The sequence below is a fragment of the Echeneis naucrates genome, chromosome 15, assembly GCF_900963305.1.
Source record: "Echeneis naucrates chromosome 15, fEcheNa1.1, whole genome shotgun sequence".
Classification (NCBI taxonomy): Eukaryota; Metazoa; Chordata; class Actinopteri; order Carangiformes; family Echeneidae; genus Echeneis; species Echeneis naucrates.
In genome coordinates, this window is record NC_042525.1 from 12,695,342 (window position 1) to 12,714,133 (window position 18,792).

At 41.2% G+C, this 18,792-nt stretch overlaps 1 protein-coding gene across 3 annotated transcripts in view; it reads left to right on the forward strand.

Annotated features, from left to right (window-relative positions):
• Positions 1-4,141: 4,141 nt before the first annotated feature.
• The window catches only part of ccser2a (coiled-coil serine-rich protein 2a), a 49,259-nt gene continuing 34,608 nt past the window's right edge, over positions 4,142-18,792 (forward strand). For 2 of the 3 annotated variants that reach the window (XM_029521278.1, XM_029521280.1), the window contains exons 1-3: positions 4,142-4,638; positions 15,813-17,295; positions 17,374-17,585. In XM_029521278.1, the coding sequence (XP_029377138.1) occupies positions 15,852-17,295; positions 17,374-17,585 (1,656 nt within the window). In that variant the 5' untranslated portion in view covers positions 4,142-4,638; positions 15,813-15,851. The remainder of the gene's footprint in view (positions 4,639-15,812; positions 17,296-17,373; positions 17,586-18,792) is intronic. The other variant, XM_029521279.1, reaches the window with a different exon arrangement.

Below are 18,792 nucleotides of genomic sequence, written 5' to 3' on the forward strand. Positions count from 1 at the left end.
AGCAGAATACTATCTGATTTATTAAAATTAGAAACCTATCTTCAGGAGGTAAAAGGAGAATAATAATTGGTGAATGTTAAAAGTGATGCAACCTAAAAGGTTTCAGAGGAGACCATTTTTAATATGGTTCTGCTTGAGTGGTAGTTATTTATGACAGCTCCAGTTTGGTACTGAGATGTTTCTCTCTTTTCAGCTTGACTCCAAAAGTGGGAACAGTCCTAAAATGTCCAATGTCCCTCGGTGACTGACTGATCAGCTAACCCAGCCCGTTGTCACTACACTTCAATTCAAATTCACATTCCTTTATTTGCCCTTCAGTGAAGAAAATTGGGATTGCATTTTAGAGACGTGTATGAAACAATCCAAGTGGGAACGCACTGTGATGTCACCAATCAGTTTGTAAGCTTCTGTTTTGAAACCTTGAGTTTGTAATTGCCCATGTTGGTTTTTTGTAAAACCAAAAAGGTTTCTATTTTGGCAATGCCTGACTGCATTTCAGTGATGTCTAATTCAGAAATGAGCAAAGATGTGGGGATGTGCGGAGCTGTGACCTAGTTTTTGGCAGGCACCACTCCCTTGACAAAAGGCAGCACACCCCTTAATTATACCTAACTAATAAACCTTAAACTCAAACCCAAACAGTTGTCACAAAAGGGGGGATTAGCTGTATAGACTAAAACGTGTTTTGTGTCAGGCTGCAAACTTGTTTATTTCTACTGTAAAGCGGAGCTCTTTCACAGGTAGGGAGCCTCCACCTGTCTGCTGTCTTTCTGGTTTAAGATGCTGGTAAATCTGAATGAACTGCGTTTTGTCTTCATAGCTACTAATGAAAATGAACTGAGTGGTTAAATTGTGAACGATTTCTTCAAACTCCCAGGCTATAGCATGCCAACTGACAAAATGTTTCAGCATTTATATTTGTAGGTGTTGTCACTTCCCACTCATGTGATCAAGCCATCATTAATCCAGATAAACACCACAAATCCACAGTAATGAAGCTGACTCAGGAAATTCGTCTCCATCAGTCTCATGATGGTTGCATCAAGTGTGAATCACCGCCCCATGTTTCATGTGGGCTTACAATAATATGTTTGGATGGAGGGAGGGAGAAGGAAAAAGAAATAGATTTTTCCATGCAGTTAAGAAAACTGTCTTTTTGGCATGACCGAGAAATTGAAGAAAAATCTTAAAAGTAGTTATGTGCTGTGTCTTATGTGGGGGCGTCCTAAGTGTGAAGGTTGGCAGTTAACCGGGGGATGACACATTTCATACAAATTAGGAACTTATTACACCTGACAGGCATACTTCCTCTGGTGTGAACTTTGAGCCTTGCGACTCTGGAGATAATTTACATGGTCACCTGTATGCAACAGAAAGGAAAAGAAAAATTAATGCAAGCAAAATAAATCATCTTCTATGAAAAAAAAAAAAAAAAAGCCAGCTGCCAAGGGAGGCGTCAGGAACAAACATTCCTGTCAACTTTTCAGCATAAAGAAAAGTTGATGTCTTCTTCCGGAGTTTAATGGCAGATTTTTTTATGTACATTGTTACCATCCTCTGAAATGGATTGTCGATTAAAAATTATTCAAATGAATTATATTCTTCTGTTCTGCTCTACTGTTAACGTTTATTCAACAAAATGTAGTAATCCAATTATTTATTTTCAGGTGCACTTGTGCAAAGTCCATGACCATATTCTGATGAAAATTAAAAACCTGTTAACATCTCATCACAAGAGCAGATTCACCTGCTCCACGGAGACAATACTTAGATGCAACAATCAAACAGTGTCATACTCACATGTCACTGCACTCTGCCCTCAAAATGAAAATGAGACAGAACATCAGTTAGCACATCCTCCTGTTGCTGGTTACTTTAGCTTAGCCGGCAGTGACACTGGCTAGTTTATGTAAAAAATTAAATTTTACATCAATACATGTCTGCATGTTCTCCAGCTTGACATGCACGTTAGTTTAACTGTCTCTACGTTCGCCATCGGCATGAATGTGAGTGGCTGTTTGTCTCTGTTTGTCCTGGATCAGAACGGCACACTGTCCAGGTTGTACCCTTCATCACCTGAGTCTGCATGGCTAAGCAATAAAGGCAATGCATGGAGAGACAGTTGTGGTTTTAGGCTGTAATAGCTCCAAGTCCTTTTCGTTTCAGTGGCACAGCTTTCTGGGTAAAGCCACTTCTTGGCATTTCCCTCAGAGCTGGTAGCTTATACGTGCATCAGCTTAAGTATCAGTTCTGACTGGCTGAACACAGTAGTGTTCAACATTTCATTGGAAGGAGTGACTCCAGCTAAAAATGTTTAGCTAAAACATATTGTCTGTCACACAAGGTCAAGTCAACACTGCATGTTATAAAGAGATTTAATTGATAAGAGGAAATATATATGCATATATGCATTTCCAATAAACTCCTACAACCCATGGAAAAGGGGACAAACTTGCAGAGCTAGGACATGCCAAAATGTCAACTGTCAGACAATAATATGGAAAAGGCTGCGCTCTAGTGGTCATAGAGGCCAATAACATTTTTGTTGTATGACTTCAACAAATACTGGAGGCCATGTAATGCATTTTAAATCAAACAAGTTATTTGTCAGAGTGTGTTTGAGTCGGTATATTTTGGAAATGCTACATTTCTTTGGCAGGACAGGCCTGCCACAGCACTGCAGAACAGTCAACTGCCTCGGGAACTCTACCCTCAGGATCCCGTACAACAGATGGTTTGTGAAAGCCAAAATGATAACAGCCCCAAGGCAAGTCCTGACCACACATGCCCACAAATTTGGCTCAATGTGGAGGCCCAGAATGTACATATTTTTTTCCTAAAGGTCACATGAAGGGACAGTGTTGGCTTTGTAAATTGTGGTTTATAAATATAGTGAGGACCATCATGGCCTGCAGCCCTGTACCTGAAGATGGATGGTCAAACAGTCAGATGAATTAGCTGAAAACACTAACAAATTATTACAAGCAGATGGCTGCCCTCCTTTGTTATGATTTGGTGCTATATAAATAAATTAGATTTGATTTGATTTGATGGTGGTTGATTTTCCAAAATCTGGCAAGAGATCAATAACTGAGTATTGGTAAATTTGTTAAACATGGGCAAAACCACATTTCATGGGTGGACATTTGCAAAACAAGTCCCAGGGGACAGACACCAAAAAGCCCTCTACCTCTCCAACATTGTAAGTGTAGTAGTTTGATCAATCAGCCTGAAAAAGGAAGGAAAACAACCGCCCAGCAACAATTTTGATTCCGGTAATTTTCTGTCTCTAAAGCATTGTTGTGCTTCCTTTCATATTTCCATCTCTGGATGTGTCTTATACCGCACATTTGTAGATGTTTGATGTCTCTTTGTGTCGAATTTGTGTTGCTTTGAAGACAATGCATACCTGTTTGTAGATGTTTAATACTGATCCCATTGTGCTGGATTTTGGTCACTTGCAAAGCTTTTGTTCTCAGGAGCACCACAACTGTGGAACCACCTCCCTGGACAGTAGCCAAAGCAGTGTCTACTTTTAAATCACAAACTTCCTTTGAAAAAAGTTTATTTTATTTTATCTTTCTTAAATAACAGCATTTAGATTTTTATATCATTTTACATTTCCTATTTGTGTTTTATTATTTACTTAAATTTGAATGATTGTGTCTGAATGTGTTTGATGTGTTTTGGTTTTGTTACAGCCCTTTGAAGTAATATGTAATCTCTGGTTCTGATAAATGCTATATAACTGTATTTCATTATTATCAGTAATTCAGTAATACACCCCCAAAAAATGATTACAGACAGCTGTATCCTGTGAGAACAGCTCCTGCCAAAAACATACACATTAGGCAGCAACAATATGTCACCTTCATCACTGATTGTCAACACAACAGGAGGCATTACAGCCTGACGTGTCAGGAAGTGTTTAGTTCACGGTATATTTATAGATCATTGTTTTCAAATAAAACACAGAATGAATGAAATCCCAGCAGATCAGCAGATATCATCATCAGTAATAACCAGATGTAGGTCAACAGACCGGGTCACCCTTTGAGACCCGGCTGACTCGGCGCTCCAGGCCCCGCCCCGCCGGAGCGGGCCGGCCGGCCGGGCGGGCGGTGCGGATGATAAGCCGCTGGGGGAAGTCTCTCTTTACCGCCTGTGTCTGTCTCCGTAATGGACAGTATCCTCACCACATTTGGGTTTGTTTTTCATTTTTCACCAGCCAGGACTTCGGCGCTCTTCGCCTGCGGTGGTTGTTTTGACGCCGGCCCGGGTCGGACGCTTGTTTTTTCGGCCGGTACAGTCCGGTGTCATCGTGTTGACACTAACTAACGGCGCCGGTCGTACCGGAGCTCAGAGGGATCTGTGATTGACGGCAACCTGGAAATGCTGGAAATACTCAGAAGGAAGAAATCCTAAACATTTCCGTCTTGGTTTTTCTCGCACAGCACTCAGCTCCCAGCTTCTCGCTGAACTTGTGCCGCTGTGAGCTTGAAGTTCATCGGTGCGTCCAACTTAAAGCGGCAGAATAAATATCAGGTTTCCTCTTCACGACATGTCGTTAAAATACCAGGCCAACAACAAGTGGACTCTTCACTGGCCTGCACACATCATCTTAGCGGCGTAATTCAGGTAAGTCCCAGCGTTTACACCAGATTGCAGAAGATCTTGAACAAAACTGAACTGTCAGCAGTGTTCTTATTTAATGATCATTATTAGAGCTCTTTCTGACAGGCAGCAAACCAAGGCAGACTGTCAAATTTGAATTCTCATTAAATCTTTTTTCTCTATTTATTTTACTGTGTAGTGGGGAAAAAAATCACCCCCCAATGATGAGCTTGTTAGTCGTCTGACACTGAAGCAGAAGAAGCCATGTTTTCTACCATCACATCACCCCTTACATGTATAGCTTGCCCTTCACTGTACCATAAATGACAATGGCAGGGTATTTATGTAACAAGCCTATGCCAAGTTTCTAATTATATAACATCAGCTGTGCTCATTGATCTGATAATAAAAAGATAGAATGAACTGGATTAACCTTGACACATGGCAGCTTGGCAAGTGTCTGTATAGTTCAATAATCAATGCTTGAACGGAACTCAACTTTGTTTGGCATCCAATGAGATGTCTGGATTAAAGGGTAACTAAAGATGACTCACGCCTTCACGCTCCTCTCATGTCTTAAAGTTAGGCCCAGCATACGGGGAGTTTAACATGTCCATATTTTGCAGCACAACTGAAGTTGTGCATGTGTACGTGTGTACCATTTTAGGCTGTGATCCAGACAGTGCAAAGCGCCGCGGCATCAACGTGCTGGTACACTTTGGGATAAGGCATGACTGATTCCTGTAAGTGTAAGCGAGATGGACAGTCCTTTGGTGTCTCAGTGTTTGGGTGTGGTTGCATACACACACACAGACAAATGCAAATCTATGTGTGTGTTCCTCAAGCACCTGTTGTCAGTGCTGCTGAAACACCACCTTATCTGAGGGTGTGTTTACAGTCTGACTCCCCCCCTCACCAACAACAGCTGAATGTCTCAGTCTGCGTGTCTGCTTCAGACCCCCCAAACTGCTGCTGGATATGTAGTTTTCCCAGACAGTGTGTGCCCTAAACATTTGCACCGGTGTGCCTGATAGTCTCGCCATAGAGATCATTCCGAGCCGTGCCCGTGAAGGACAGTCTTGAGATCAGCAGATAAGACGTTGAAGTGCACTACACGTGGCTTAACTGACTATTTTCAGCAAAAGGAAGTTGTTAGTATGACAATGCCAGAATTCACAGACTGAGCCAGACAGTGCAAAGCAAGGTGGATGACGAATAATGTGTGTAGATTCTCACTCATGCAGCTCATGGTCATCCCAATTTACTTCTCATTTAAGAGGCTTCTTTGGTTCGGAGAGCTTAACTTAACCCTCGATTCAGTTGTTCTTATTTGAATGATGTACCCGTCAAGTATATGCATTTTCATTATCTTCTAGCTCAGTATGTAAAATGCTCAGAGATGAGGTAACTGAGGATAATAAAGTGTGGTTCTAGTTCTGTGCATGCTTTACATTGTGTTGTGTCTGACCAGGGACTTGATTTGACTTTGACTTCTCTCTGATCCTCTCTGCCCTCCTCTTTCTCTATTTGAGGTCTATCATTAGAGCTATACTTGGCCAAGCTTATCAGTCGTTCCCTCAGTAAGACCGCAGATGTTTAAAGGCTTTTAATAGCTCAGTGTGTAGAGGAGTGTAGACATGGGATCTCAGATACACTGAAAGAGGCTCAGAAATTGACAGGTGCTTCAGGCAAAAAATACCTTTCAGACATCAGGAAATGCCCTTGGAATAAAATAACAGAAGAAGATGTGTTAGCACAATTTATGTGTTACCTAATTCATATTGCGCCTGCGGTTTGACTGTTGTATCTTCATCAAGGTGATTTTTTTTTATAGTGCATTTGGGTCTTTAAGTGCAACTGAAAAACACCAAAGATGATGTACTACTTGGATTAGTCTAAATTTAAAAGTAACCATTAATAATGTCAACCTCTATCTGCTGCCATGTCAACAGGATGTAAAGTACCAATGTGCTGAAAAACGAAAGATGGCAATTATGGCGTGATTGATGACATCTGGGAGAAAAAGGCAAATTTCTCTCTGGCAAGTCCTGCTCTGACTGGAAGATGATGGATGACACAAAGTTTCATATAACTTTTATATGTATTGATTTTTATCAATCTGATACTAGCCAATAATTTTCAGGACGATATGAGGAACGAATCTGAACATTTCTAATACGTCAGATTTTTGGTTGCAAGACAGATGATGCTTTTCTACTCTTAACTCTCAGACAGGAAATATAAAAGAGGGATTGAGTTGGACGCATGGGAGTGTTTTTGCATATGTGCCTTTGTCCTTTTGCTCCATTTAGTGTTTACACAGTTGCCTTTCTGAAGATAAAGTCAGGTGGTTGAAGCAGATGTTCAGCATTATTGGCTTGATGGTGGCTTTTATTGTCTGAATACAATGAGCAGTTCCTGAAAATATGTGAAATTGAGTTTCTATAGCAGAAAAAGCACAGATGGCACAGTTCTAACCATGACAGTGTGACAGCAAGTGTGTCTGCAGTTCCATGACCCCGACAGTGAAGCAGCAAAATGAAATTCCTCCATCATTAACTTTATTATTTATGCTGGGACTTTTCTTACAATAACATGACCTCAGTAAAACAGGTTTACTGACTCTGGAGAAAATCTCCCTCTACAGTAAACACATTGACTTTTAAACATCTTTGAATGTAAACTTTGCGTTGTTTATTCTGCAATGGACAACATGTATCCTGAGGTGTGACTCAGTTGACTAATTAGAATATGGTTAATCAAAGTGCTACATAGCAGTTATAATCGTGCACTCATACATAGCATGTACATGTGAGTGTTTACAGAGTTTGTTTGAGTTGCATCCTCAGCTGCATAACAACCTGAACAGGGGCCTAATTAGAAGTAGAAAATACCTGAGTGAGCGTGGACGGCCTTTCAGAACATTTCATTTATGTAGAGCAGATAAAGACGAGCACTCTGCTGCTATCATTGCTCTATTGCCATCATATGATCAAATACATGCTATTCTGAAGGATAGGCATGCCCCTTAGGTGAAACTTCTTGCAAGTCAGCTCTCATTGCACTTCTATAAATGCGACAGATATATGGCACAATGGATATGCTTCTGCTTCACGGTGTTACTTTGTGATATTTTAGCTTCAGGTAATGTAATTGTGTTGGGTGTGCACCACAGCACATTGTATGGTTACCCACTAAAACCTTTAAGGCTTCAATACTCCTCCAAGGCTTTGAGAAATGTGATATTAAAGTCTTTGGCCTTGCACAGCCTCGGTATTAACATGCATCTCAGATGATTTGATCGTGAGAGGACAGTGCTAACGCAGGTATGAATCCATCTCATCACACATTGAGGCGCCCTTTGAGGTCCGATCAAACAGACCACATTCAAGTCTGAGAACACTTTGTGTTGTGAATTTGTGTTTGAGATTAGACGGTGGACAACAAATGTGGGCTCCCCCACATTTGTTGTCCACCGTCTTATATTTTGAGGCTGTGTTTGTTTTCAGTTTACAAGCACAGCTAAATTATTCTTCATCACCATATACGACTTGCTATAATTTGTGTCTAGATTATGTTTTTTTTTTTCTTCCTCAGGGATGATAGCTTGTTTCCAGTGCAAAGCTCTGATAATAAAGGGTTTCTGAGTGTTTGTACTCATGTTACTGCAAGACTTTCACTTGGCACATTGCCTCTTTTTGCTGCTAAAGTCGTTATTCACTTTCCTGCTCCAAAATATCCATTTTGCCCCAGAATATTTTGAGAGAATGCATTATTATTTTACACTATTTCTCATGATGCACCTGTAAAGCCGAAGCTTTAGATGTGATGACTGAGGTTTTTAGAGACTTCTGACCCAATACTTATGTTGCTGCAAAAACAAGTATAATCGCAAATGCCACATGCACAGACATGAAGGTGGTATTCAAATACTTTGTTTGCATGCCAAGCTGAACTGCTGCATCATCAAACACTGTATAATGAACTTTGCTGTGTTATTTTGCCTCTCTATTTATCGAGGCAGTTTAGACAGCGGGGGTTTGTGTAGCCATAGCCACCACCAGAAAGTATTGTGTCAGTTTATCTCAGAGGGCACCAGAAGTTAAAAAAGAAAGGGTATGCTGTCGTCCCAGCCGGCCTTGAATAGGTCTCCCTCTTGTTTTGACAGTTGACCTAATAGCACCGCAGTGTGTGAAAAACTGGACACAAAGGCATGGGGCGTTAATCACCATCTGCGGCCTAATTTTATGGAGGGATGCCTTGTTCCCCTTGGCTTCATGTCAAACTGTTTTGCTAGCTACTGTACAAAAATCTAAGGAAACAGTTTAGTTCGGGGTAAGCATTTGTTTAGAGAGACGGCCTGATGGAGTGAGTGGGAAGGAAGGAGACACAAGAAAAGAGTGAAGTTGGGCATAGAGGAAGTTGACCTAATAGCGGTGCATTGTCCATACACAAAAGAACACACAAAAAAAAAAAACAAAACGTAATTTGCAAACTATTTTATATTCGCTGCTTCATATCACTTCTCGTGTCCGGCCTGTGCTTGTACTGAAACATCTGTCAATGAGGAATAAGGCAGAGTTTGGATTGATTGCGTCAGAAAAACACATTGTACCAGCTGTGGATATTTCAAATGGATCGGCAGGTCTGTGTGAAGGGAAGCTTTTCATACTTCAGAGAACGTAATAGGATTGTTTTCCTATCAAAGAAAAGCTTGAGTGAAGGCTTTGGAATCGGCCACAAACTCTGCGCATGACTGCTTCAGTCCTGATTAGTGTGTAAATGTTTGTGGGAATCTGTCTGAAATATACTTACACCAGCGGTCTGTAGCAATAAGGTTTTTCAAACCTGTACTTTATCAGCTGTGATATCATCACTCTTAAGAATATTGTCCTGCTTTGGTTGTTTATGTGTTTAGTGTTAAAGACTATTGTCAATGAAGTCTGTGCTGCAGGTAAAGTTTCAGTTTCATGATCTCACACTTGGCAACTAACTTGAGTTCATGTTTTGTTGATCTTTGAGAAGAAGTGAATCTTTACGTTAATTAGAGTTTCCAATTAATGCTTGACAGATTTAAAGGTGAAAAGTTTGTTTGAAGCTTCACATGAAATGCATAAAATTAGTTAAGGTGATGAAAAGTAAAGAAAAATCTTTTTGGGAACAGACTTTTAATATTTTTAATGAAATGTTTGCTTGATAACATTTAAATCTGACAAGATTTACAGTTTTTTATGGACTGAAAAAAATAGCAAATTTGTCTTTTCAAGAAAAGGTTAATTCCCTTTATACTGGATAATGTTACATACCATACAGTGAAGGCAAATGCTATAATAATAAACTTACTATATTTTGCAGGGGCCTTTAAAATACACTGCAGTATTGTCACATTGTGGTTCAGCAGTAGGTCAAATAAGAGAGAGCTGTGACATGGCTGTCTAAGTGTGCAGTGTGCACATATACGCTGTAGATGCAGCTGGCTGTTAGGAGAAATGCGATTAAAGTGATGGGAGTGTAGACATCTGGGCGGCTGAAACTGAATATAAATAGATTTATTTAAGTCCTACCACAATGTCTGCTGCTCAGCATCACACCTTAGTGCAGCAGATCATTCCTGTGGGTGAGACTGTTCAAAGCTATTTCTGTAACGTGAAGCTTTGAATCAAAAATCATTCAGCCTTAATTATTCTTTTGAAAGTCTCTGTTTAGACCTATAACTCTGCTGCGAATGTAAAATGGGTCGATTCCAGCTCCGTGCTGTCATTTTTTTTAAAGGTAGTTCCCACCACAGGCTCTTATAAACAAGAGATATTGAGGAACTAATAATGCGTGCATGGTTTTACTGCTGGCACATAGCAGAGAACAGTTGACATAGTCGAGTCTGTGTGCTGTCAAGCGTGAAATGAGAAGTGGAAATTGAATTCACACTAAATATTTACGAAAACCTCAACAAATTCCTTTTTACTAGAGTCACTTCTCATGTGCAGTTGAGTGCTGGGAAGGATCTGTTTTCCCCCATTATCCCCTCTGGTGATCTCCAGACATTAGAGCAGTGGTGTGCACACTGAAAATTGCTACTTAAGCTTGTAGATCCATTTTCTTGTGTTAGGGAGGATTATGTGGCTTTAGTTTTAAGGCTTTGTACCACTGCATCAAATGGTCAGACCTCTTTCACTCTGCAGATAATCCAATTTGTATTGGAAATTAGTGTTTGTAATATTTTTGTTTTTTAATTTTTCTTCTGTTGCTGTGATTCCCCTGAACTATAAGTTCTCCTCTCCCCCTTTCCTCTTGCAGCGCTCTGGGTGGGGTTCTTGAAAGATGGCCTATCAAATATTAAATGCTCTCATGAAAGTGCTGTTCTCTTTAACTGTGCACCCATTGGCACACCCTACACATGCGTCACATTTCACACACACCCACGTCTACAGAGGCAAGGAGAAGGAGGCGGACAGGCAAGCAGACAGTTCGACCTTTGAAGAGCTCCTTCCTGTTCTTTTGGGGACTACCTTACTTTCAGTTTAGATGATGGAAGAAACAGAAGTAAAAAAACAGCAAGGCTTCTTGCTTTAGCAAGATGTAACTTATAATAATGGTTGATTCTGGGATGGAAATGATTGGACAAGTCAACTTTAATTCATTTTGATAAGGTAACATTTTTCTAACATACTTCCTCCACTGTGCTGTGGTCAATGAACCCCTCCTTAGCTTTCATCACTTACCCTGTATCTTCCCATTGTTTCTTCTGTTGGTGTGTGTCATTTGATCTACCACAGTGAGCATACAACATTACCAAACCCTCCATGCTGTCTCATTGGATTAGCATCACTTAGCATCAGTGTGACTCAGCCCAGTATTGCTTTCACTCAATACACATTAGCCCAGCGTCAGTGTTGCTTTCATCCCTGTCTCATTCGATTAGTTTGCTCTAATGACACTCTGTTAATCTCTTCAGGGAGAGAACTGCAGGCCCCCACCTCCCTGCCCAGATGACTGGCCTAGTTATTACTCCATTGAGACACAGGACTCTGTCAGTATATGTAAATTAAACAGCAGTTTAGCTCAGATTAAATAGGAAATGAGTAAGACATCACTGCATTTGATTTTCACCAACACCTTCAATCCCTTCCCATATTATAACAGCAGCATATTTTCTGTTCTTTTTAATTGATCTGTGTGGTTGGTTAACACAACCCAAGGGATTTATGGAGACATTGCTCTGAGACAATGTTGGTATGATTTTGGGTTGGACTATTGCCTTTACAACAGATGTCTTGATGTTGTAGAAAAGCCATATCATATCACTAAGAGTCATATCACTAATGACCCATTTAACTGGTTGGTTCTGTATGGTACCACAGATTTTTTAAGATGGACAAAAGGCTTTTAAAGAGGAAGGTAAATAGGAGTCCCAATTTGCAGCTGCTTTCCAAATCATGCCAAGAACAAAGTACTAGAAAAGATATTTATGCACTAAACCTCAGATCCCTCCCTCCTTCTCTTCCCTTCTTCACTAATCTTTATTATTTGCACAAAGCCATGGGCACAGTTGACATGGACCTAAAAGAAAAATCAAAATCTTTCAAAAGCTAAGTTCAAAAGAAAAGTTTGTTTGAAGTGAGCCTGTGCATTAAACCTCTCCAGCTGTAAACAAATAAGATACACTGCTCTTGTGTGTAGGAAGCATTTCTGAGAATGCAATCATAATTTTTCTACACAGGAAATTGTTAATCCACAGACAATCTACCACTGAAAAAACAAACAAACAAACAAAAAAAAAAAACACACACACACACAAAAAACATAGTTCGTTGCATCTTTCAGATTCTTGTAGACCCATGATGAAATTTTTGAAAAATGACATGCCCCTACTTAACTATAAATACATTATTTCAGGGAAAATAAAGGTTTTAAGAACAGACAAAGTAAAGGGAGATTTGCCTGATACCGCAACAAAGTAATCTGGGCCTTCTCTGAATAAACTCTTTGGCCTTCCTCTTGCTATATCCCTCTTTCGACTTTCCACAGCCTGTGTGAAGTCAAATAAAATACTTAATCTTTTGAAAGAAAGGCAAAAAAAAAAAAGATGGATGTAGCCAGATGTTTTGCGATGTTGAGAAATTGTGCTGTTGCTTGATAATGATGGGGGACTATGAGCTTTAGGGGGTGGGGCCTGAGCTCTGGGTAGAGACAGCAGTGTGGGGGATTTACTGTGCGTAGTCGAGCACCTCTATTCATGCGTAGCCTCAATGACCAAATAGATCATAGCCCTCAGGCTGTCGCATCCGATTTGCATCCATCCTGACAGTCCTGAAGAATGCATCTCTGTAGGGTGTGCACATGCGTGGTCCGAAAAATGAAAACTTTGCCAGAAGAGTAATGAACAAATGAACGATTTGCTCTTGCAAATCCGATTATTCAACCTTCCTGCATCTCTGCCAGGTGTTTTCTGTGGAGCTGTCCTCTGAGTCAGAATTGAAGTAAGGGCAAATAGCCTCCCTGGCAGAGATACAGGAAGCTCCCATTCCCTGCACTGCAGAAAGAAACAATATTGTCTCACATTCCTGCTCAGCGATTGCTGATTAGATTCTGAGTAGCAGCTCTGGTATAAGATCTCTCTTTGAAAGTCTGCTGGGAGTCTCGTCTGTCTCTCCCATTTTTATTCTATTCAACTTTCAGTCTCTCTGTCCATTTCTTTTGTTTATCTGTGTCACTCCCCATCCTGCTAATTGTTTTCTGTTTGTGTGTTTTTAGGGTCTAGTGTTCAGGAGTGAATCCGAAGTAGAAACCCGACACACACTGGATAATAATAGAAGGCAAATAGTTTTCTCCCTCTGTCTTTGTTGACCAATTCACAGTGCAACAAAGAATTTAGACTAGAAAAAAAAAGTTTAAGTCCATGATTTAAACTCTCTTTAGAACTTCATGTCAAAGAAAGACCAAATAAGAGCTACAGTACTAAGGCTTGTCAGGGGATTTCTCTTGGTATTTCAGTGTTCATTTTCCTCACATTTTTCACTATCCAGAGGTATGACTCTAACCCAGGCTTATTTTGGAAGTTAAATTGTCTTCCCATTTATTTTACATTATTTTATATCCCTTTAGTACAGAGGGGTTTTTTTGTGCTGTTTCCGCTGGCCTTGGTCTGTATGCAGTGCATTGCTGGACTTGTACAGGGTGTTAGTAAATCTCTGGGATTTTTATTTACAGTACTGTACTCTGGGGGGAGGTGCAGGTTCAGATCAGAAGAGCATTTGACAGATGGCCTGAATGGTTTACTGCCCTACCTTTGAATATGTATCAGTCAGCGAGGATTTAGTTTCTTTGGGACTTCTGTCTTGGTACCAGTATTGGGGACAGGGTTGGATATCAGTCATTTACTACAATGCAATGGCAGCGTGTCACTCTGAGTATGAATGGAACTTTTCAGCTTCTGGAGCCATCGATATTGGTGAAAACCTCAAATCTAATTTTCCCCCCCCGTTGAACACACATGGAAACGCACAAAACAACCGCCCCATCCCTTGGGCAAAGAGGCTTTGCTTTTCCTGCTTGCTCGTTGACCTGATTTTGTGTGTGTGTGTGTGTGTGTGGATGGGTGTGTGCGTGCAACAGTGTGCTTTTGTGGGTGAATATGTGTGTTTATGAAGCAGATTAGGATGATGGTACAGCGAGGCACTTCTGTGGAGAGTGTGCCTCTCTGATCGTAGACACGCGTGTCTGCATGGGAATGTAGGGCAGTGTGGCACAAGGTTTTTTTTTTTTTTTTTTTTTTTCCTCCAGAGTAGGGCACCCACATTGCAGCACAACACTCCTCCCCCAGCCTTTAAAATCTTTATTGGGTTTTTGTCGGTAACTGTCTTTGGTCCAGGGTTCCGCTCACATGGATGTATGCACTAGCTTTACCATCGAGCACCAATGCAGAAGATATTGCTTAAAGGTTCATCAGCTGGTAGGAGTATTGTTATCATTTCATGATGGGTCATTTGTAGACATTTCCTTTCTTCCTCATGCAGATTGCTTTAATCTAAGAGACTTTTCATTTCTTAATCTTCAAGCACTCGTTAGATGGTTCCAACACACAGGTACACAACCAACAATATATTCTTCTCCTGAATGAATGACTGAAAGCAAATGCCATTGTTTCCTCCAGCCAATGTTGTTACAGGGTGTACATCCTCCATTCACTATTCAGTGTGCTGGCCCTCTTCCCAGCGTTGGTTTCCCCTTGACCCCCCAGGCGCTGTCTATCTGTTTGCCCATTTTTCTGTTGGCCAGGAGTGTTGGCGCCATACCCTCCATCTTGTGTGAGAAAACATGAAATCTCATTAGTCCATTTCCATCTTGTTTAGAAAGGGTTGACGTGACGTCTTTTAATATTTGCTCATCTATGTGTTATGTGGTTGAAAACATCATAAATCAGATGTACGTAATTGTGTTTGCTGAACTAGATTAAGGATTGTAGGTCACAAGTACTTGATGTGATTGAGAATTTGTGTCTGTTAAGTTTCGTACCACTTGTATAAAGGAAGAGACCCATTTAGTCTGTATGCCTCTAATGTGGTTACATGAAAGCAGACTTGCCGTGACAAAGTCTCAAGTCAACCTGTAAGCCTGCCAGACTAATCCCTAATGCTCTGCCCAGCCAGCCATCTTTGAAAAGGAGACAGACATGCAGCCACTGCAACAGGTGGACAAGACCGTTGCTTGTATTATTACCTTTCTATAATTCAGAAAATCATAACATGATTACTAATGAGGACATGTCTACAAATGTGTCTGTGTGTGTGTGTTTTTAGCTGTGTGAACTCGTTTGTTAATTTGTGTCCCTCAGTGGCATTTCACTTTCACTTTTACAAAAAGAACTTTCCATATTCGTGATTTTTTTTTTTTTACTGTCAGCAGGGGAAAACACTCCCCTACAACTGTTCTCAGTCAGATACCACTGTAAGTAATAGTATAATGTAGAAAAGGATCAGAGAATGTACAATGTAGGATAATACGGAAGAGTCAAAATTCAGTTGTTGGTTTTTTTTTTTTGCTTGACATCTCCAGCTTTATGTATTATTACTGTAAAGGCGCACAATGTGGCAGCTATTATGGGGTTAATAAAGAGTCCCAGAGCATGTGTCCCAGGATAAACCATATGTAATTAAATCTAATCATCTCTTATTTTTTCTCTCTCTTTATCCTTTCCCCAGTTGTGTGTGCATGTCCCTCCATGTATTTGTTTGCATCTAATGGAAGAGAAAGCACCAACCAGGTCCACGATGGTATCCAGACTGCCTAAATTCGGTGGACGCTCCTCAACGGGTGGTGCTAGCCCTGTTTCCAATGGTTGCACCCAGCCAACGACCACTATACAGGATGGTAAAACCAGTCCACCAGGAACACGACCAAATGGCGTGATCCCTACTTCTCCCTTTTCCCTGAAATTGAAAAAAGATGAGGGGATGACCCCTTCTGGCCCCAACATGCCCACCACGCCTGGGGACGGAGGTGAAGACAAGGCTGAGTCACAGCTTCAGCTTCCTTCAATGACAAAGGAGATGAAGAATGGGTCTCCAGGGACACCCAAGATGCGGAGGTCAGGCACTTTGATGATGGCTGTCTCTAGCCCGAAGGCCATCCCCAAGCAATCCTCCAAAATGAGTCCCAAAGCAGGGACTAAGTTAAGCCAAAGTCCACTTAACGGAGTTCCTAAAACGGGCAATAATTGTTCAAGCATTCCTGCTCGAACCGGGTTAGATTCACGCCTTGTTCGCCCAAGGTTAGGCTCCAGCTCTCCCAGAAGCAGCTCTCAAGACAGCCTGTCTCAGTCTAGCGACAGTTTAAAGATTCTGGCTCTGGACAACATGGTGCGCTCAAACAGCTTCACCCACTTCAAGCAGATCCCTTCGCCCACAAACCAGCCCATGACACGGTCGTTTTCGTTCAACCGGGCTGTGGAGCTAGCCAAGCCTCTCGCCAACACTCAGCTCCGCCCTCCACGGAGTTCTTTTCTCAAACCCCCTCAGCTTAGCAATGGGAGAATGGGTTTAGGACTTGGAGGCCTGAATGGCAACCTAGGAGGTTCAGGAGCTCTTGGTGGACAGTACAGCAGAACCCCTCCACCTGCCTCCTCCTTACCTACTCCCTCAATTCCTTCAGCACCCTCTACTCCCAGTGCTCTGAAGAAGCCTCTGCTCCCGAGTTGTGTGCTGACCAAGTCACTGGGTGGTACTGCAGGGTCTTTGGGCTATAGGCTGGCTCGATCTGGACAGGCCAAGCAGCAGAAACCTCTTTTTCCAGGTAGGGTGAAGGGAGATATCAGATCTTCAGCTACCACTGGGTGTAAAGAACTGGGGACGGCAATAAACACTGAGCTGACAGGTGAGGCGGAAAAAGCAGACTCTCACAGTGACAGTGATGGAAGCTTTGGAGCGGGAGGGGGAAAAGGAGAAGGAAGCGCTGTGCTCAGGCAAAGCTGTGGGCAGACAGCAGGCGAAACTTTGGAGGACATGTCACTATCTTCTGCTTCATCTTTAGACAGAGTTGACACCAGTGAAGAGTTTTTAGATGAATTTGACAGTGTGCCCAGTGATGGGGATGTGTCTGACAACAGAAAAACTGGCAGCACAAAGCAAACATGCCAGTACAACTTTCTCAATGAGACCATTGACTGGGGCTCTATAGATCTGACAAGTAAGTACATAAAATTTAGTTTTTTTGTTTTTTGTTCGAGTTCATATGTTGCTCTGACTTTATATATTCTATCTTCAGCAGGACAAGAAGAAGAAAGCCCCATGCAGGACTCCCAGGGACCACTCGGGATGGGTCCAGAGCGAGGCGATGCCCCTCAGGCTTCATCTGTGGAGCTGTCACCCTCCAACAGCTCTGGTGGAACCTACATGTGGGATGAGGAGGGTCTTGGACCATTTGGGGAACCTGCAACTCATCCGGACAATTATGACGATTCAGAACTTAACAGCATAGTGAGTTCAACTTCTCACTTGTGACACACACAAGGAAAACGCACCAAAACACAGCCTTTGATTGTCGAAGTTCCGCTCTTTCAAAAAACAATTTCGCCATTTGCTACCATTTTTGCATTAGAGAAAAAATAATAAAAATCTTAGTGAGAAAATGTTCTAAACCAAAGCTAAATATGATGCTAGTTCACTCAATTTGAGCTACCAAATATCTTAAAGGAACAAAATGAAGGGTGATAAACAACCTATTCTATTGATTGAGTCTTGATGTGGCCTCTGCCAGTAAACCTTCCTGCCTTTCTGCTAATTGGCAGATTAATCTTTAGTATTTCTCAGAAAAGGAAAGAGGTGGAGAGAAGCCAAAACTTTCAGCTGTGATACAGTCAGTTAGGCTAAAAACTTGAGAGAACATTTAAAGCTGTTGCAGCTTTTATTGCAGTTGGCAAAGGATAGGCTTGTCCAAATACAGCATACTTTTTATAGAGAGAGTTTTGAAACAAACGTGGGGTCTGTGAGACAAAAAAAAAAAAAAAGTTTTTTAGGGCTGATGCATTTGACATGCTGTAATGAGTGAAAATATCAATGTTTAGCTAGCAATTAAAATATCTTTATATGTTTGAAAAGAAGATTATAAGGCATTTTGACATCAAGACAGAGAACCATAATTTCCACAGCATAGTTGAATCCCTCTTAATACGGGGCTAACCTTACTCATCTAATATTCTTCAATATTTAATATGCTTTATTTCAAGGTTTCAGGTTAATGGGTACAGCTTGAGGCCCTTTAGCTTGACATATTGCACTTTTTTGGTCCATTAATCAGTTTCACTTTGAAATAATTTCTCCTTGCTTGTATCATGTTGGATTAATTGAGCAGAACAATGGCAGAGAGAAAAAACTGATTTTTTTTCTCTATCAGCTTTCACTGCCGGTTTTAATGGCACACTCTCACTCTCTTCCTGAGAGGCAGGAAGATGCTGACCTGGCCGCCAGCAGTGTTAATAGCATTGCTGGCCTTGGCTTTCCTCTTGGTATTCCTGTACTATGCCACCTGATCTCAGGAATGTAGTAATGATCTTAGGAGTAGCTGGATTAGGAATTACATAATAGGATTTGTGTGTTTTCCTTTTACCATGTGATGATGACGCAGTAGTTATCAACTAACCGTGTAGCGTGCTTATTTAATAATGGTGGATCTATAGCAACTATA